At 41.8% G+C, this 3,322-nt stretch overlaps 1 protein-coding gene across 1 annotated transcript in view; it reads right to left on the bottom strand.

Moving 5' to 3' along the window:
• LOC119414400 (gelsolin) overlaps positions 1-2,652 on the bottom strand; it is a gene marked incomplete at its 3' end in the record, with an annotated part of 12,217 nt that extends 9,565 nt beyond the window's left edge. Inside the window, 2 exon segments of the mRNA XM_037681493.1 lie at positions 422-609; positions 2,586-2,652. Of these exon segments, the coding sequence (XP_037537421.1) occupies positions 422-602 (181 nt within the window).
• Between the last annotated feature and the right edge of the window lie 670 nt (positions 2,653-3,322).

Here is a 3,322-nt window from a genome sequence, read left to right as displayed (position 1 = left end):
GTGCACAACAATCATCATGCACAATCATCGTGCACAACAATCATCGTGCACAATCATCGTGCACAACAATCATATGTTTTAAGCCAGCTGGCCAACTTGCTACTCACAAAAACAGCCTGAGGACACCCAGGTCAACATGGTTCAGAAAAAGGATTGTAAGCCTGTTTTCTGGGAATTCAACAGGAGGTTGTTGAATCACAGCAATGATTGCTACCTATGGGGCACATCTGGATGGCAGGCCACACACTGACAAAGTCTTCTGGATGAAAGACGAAATGTTTCTCCTTTAAAGGAACTGGTCCAGATGACATGATTTAACCTTTGTTGTTGTTTACCTGGATGATTGAGCTTACAAACCTTTTTAATATTTAAAGTCATTAAAAGGCAAACACTCCTTGAAGCCATGCATGCATGTACTTACCCAGCCACATGTGTATGTTATAGGAGGGTGCTGCGGTGGTGAAGAGCAGCACGTAGGCGTCCCCGCTGTAAAAACTGCCATGCAGTGTTTTGGGAATGGGTTTCAGGTCCAAACTCTCAATACGCCACACCTGCAGCCCCGGCTGCTTCCCTGCATCCTGAAACTCCTTGTGACAAACCATGATGGCTCTGAAGGAAACACAAATAAATACAGAGATGCAGGAGGCCAGAGAGAGCAACACGTGACTTTAAATGTCTTTTGAATTGCAAAAAGTTTCCAGTGAAAAGACTCGTTAACCAAAACTCTACGTGCATAAAGAGGTGAAGGATAAAAAGTGTTTAAGACCTACTAATGATTGTTTGTAACCCTAATCAAGCTGCTTTATTGCCAAAACTCAAAAGACAACATGTTTCCTGGAAGTAACTTAACAGTTTATATAAAAAACAAAACGCAGCGTGTCACAGAGATGCAGGGCTTGATGACGTCTGCCCACGCTGCCTGCTTTCTTTAGACATTGTGGCTTTTTGAAGGAAACACATAAGAATATTTACTCCCATGTGAAACCACTCACACATTTTATTTTAAGGGACATCATAAGTGGGTTTTGAACATTTAGAGGTCGCCCATCTGCTAGAACATATAAGCAAACGACTGGTGAACAGATGGTCTGTAGCAGAACACGTCACGTACTTCTGCTTGGTCCCAAATCACCACAGATTCTTTGGTGTTTAAATGTGTTTGTGAAGGGAAATGAAGGTTCACATCTGATAAATGGGGTTAAATGGAGGCGTCTTCTTTATTTGGGTATGTGCTGTTATCAGAAAATATCTAATTACCTCATTAGCATTTCTTTAGAAAACGCCAATAGACACATGAGCAACATGTGACATGGTACTGTGCATTACATTGATTTTATCTCCTTTCTGTTGCATCCTTTAGAGGTCACCATTGCAGCCCATCTGCCTCCATCTATTCCAGCATCCTCCTCAGTCACATCAGATCCTCTTTCATACATCCAGGAGCTTCCTCTTTGTTCTTTTTCTTCAGAAGGTTAATGCCTAAACTCATCCACCTTCAATCCCTCGGCTCCTTCACTGTTCCTTCTGTCTCTCTCTCTCTCTCATGGACTCATGGATTCTCTCTTGCTTCTACTGATTTTCCTTTTCTCCAGGCCCCCCCAAAAAAACCCTCTCCAGGCTCTCTTCCACCTGCTCCCTACTTTCACTATAGCTCACAGTATCATCTGCAAACAACGTTATAACTGATATTTTTAGCATCTCCAAGTTCAAAACCTTTAACAGGTAGTGTGTGTTTGTAGATCAAACAGAATTACTGATGCAGTGAGGTGTGTGTGTGTGTGTGTGTGTGTGTGTGTGTGTGTTTGACCTACACACCTTTAACAACCAAGTTAGATTTTTTTACCCTCATTATGAGATGACATCGTGTTTACGAGACAAACTTGTCAGCCACACCAAACACACACACACACACACACACCACTTTAGGGAGGATTAATAGTCATTTGCTCAGCTGTGTGCGTGACGAGCTGCTGCTCAGGTTTCAGAGAGGGAAGTGGTCTTCCTGTAACAAGCTGATCGATAAGACCTGCAGTTGTCTTCACATATTCTGATAACACATTTATGGCCTTTATCTGTGCAGACGTACTGTGCAGAAGTAAAAGGCATGTCAGATGAAAGAGCATCCTAATTTAATCTAAATCTGCAGCTCATGCATTGAACTACATGCTGTATTTATTCAGAAAAATGTCTTTTCGAGCAGACAACAGGAACAAATCACAGATTTAGCTATTTTTATTTTTAGATTTGCATAACATTCAAAGTACTTCCTGTCCTTTTTTCAATATATATTTCTGCTCTATTTTATTCTCTGTGGAGATAATACCAATAAAGACATGCTGATCATTCATGTTCCCATTTTGAACAAAAGCTTTTAGCCTTCTTTTTGCTCCTGAGCATAAGGAGACGACACATTTTCACATCTGGAAAAGCTTTTAAACTTTAAATCCTGAAGTGCCGATGTGCAGCACAAAGAGCAGCAGAGAATCAGTGACTAGTCTGGGCTGGTTTTGCACCAACATGTTCTGGAGTTCTCCTACACTTCTGCTGAGCTCTGACTGGAAACAAGACAAACAGAGTAAACTTACAGTTTTCAGAGTGAAGCACAAAGCAGAGAGGGACGACGGAGGAGAGCTGCTTGAGGTTGCAGATGTGGGAGTGTGCAGGGCGTCTTTGTGCTTTAATATACAGCAAAAGGGGAGGAGGAGGAAGAGGAGGAGGCTCAAATTGGTTAGCTGGAGCAGAAAGAGGAATCTGTCAGCTCAGGAAGAGGCTCTGAAAAGGAGGTGCAGCAAAGGTGGATGGTGTTGTTCCCACGTCTGTTTGGGTGTGACAGTAAAATATCTCATGAAGCACTGAACAGATTTTAATGAAACTTTCAGCAATTCATCACTGGCTCTTCATCTACAACTGATTATTGTTTGAAGTCAATCTTATTCAAGATGGCTGCCACTGCTAATGCACCTTAGTCAACACAAAAACAGCTCTAACCCTGTCAAATGTACAAATATTGAGCTAGTTTGGTGCGAGCCACCCTCAGCACATACTTTGAGCTCTAACAGGTCTTATGACGTGAACTTGTGCTTGATATTTAGAAAGTTCCACCAAAACAGCAATTACTCCGCCTCTTTAACGTAGTGATGTTAGATTAAAACCAGCACTGGGTGATACCAAAGTCCATGCTCAATAAACCAGGTTTAAATCCAACATTTTTCAGTCAGGTCATCTGGACCATTTCATTTTTTGTGCTGAGATGTTTCGTCTTCCATCCAGAAGGCTTCATCAGTCAAAGAAACACCAAACAAAACTGATTCTCTCCGAACAG

Source organism: Nematolebias whitei, chromosome 9 (assembly GCF_014905685.2).
Source record: "Nematolebias whitei isolate Nwh7 chromosome 9, NemWhi1, whole genome shotgun sequence".
NCBI classification, from domain to species: Eukaryota; Metazoa; Chordata; class Actinopteri; order Cyprinodontiformes; family Rivulidae; genus Nematolebias; species Nematolebias whitei.
The sequence above is the reverse complement of the archived record's forward strand: the minus strand, read 5'-3'. Positions and strand labels throughout refer to the sequence as shown.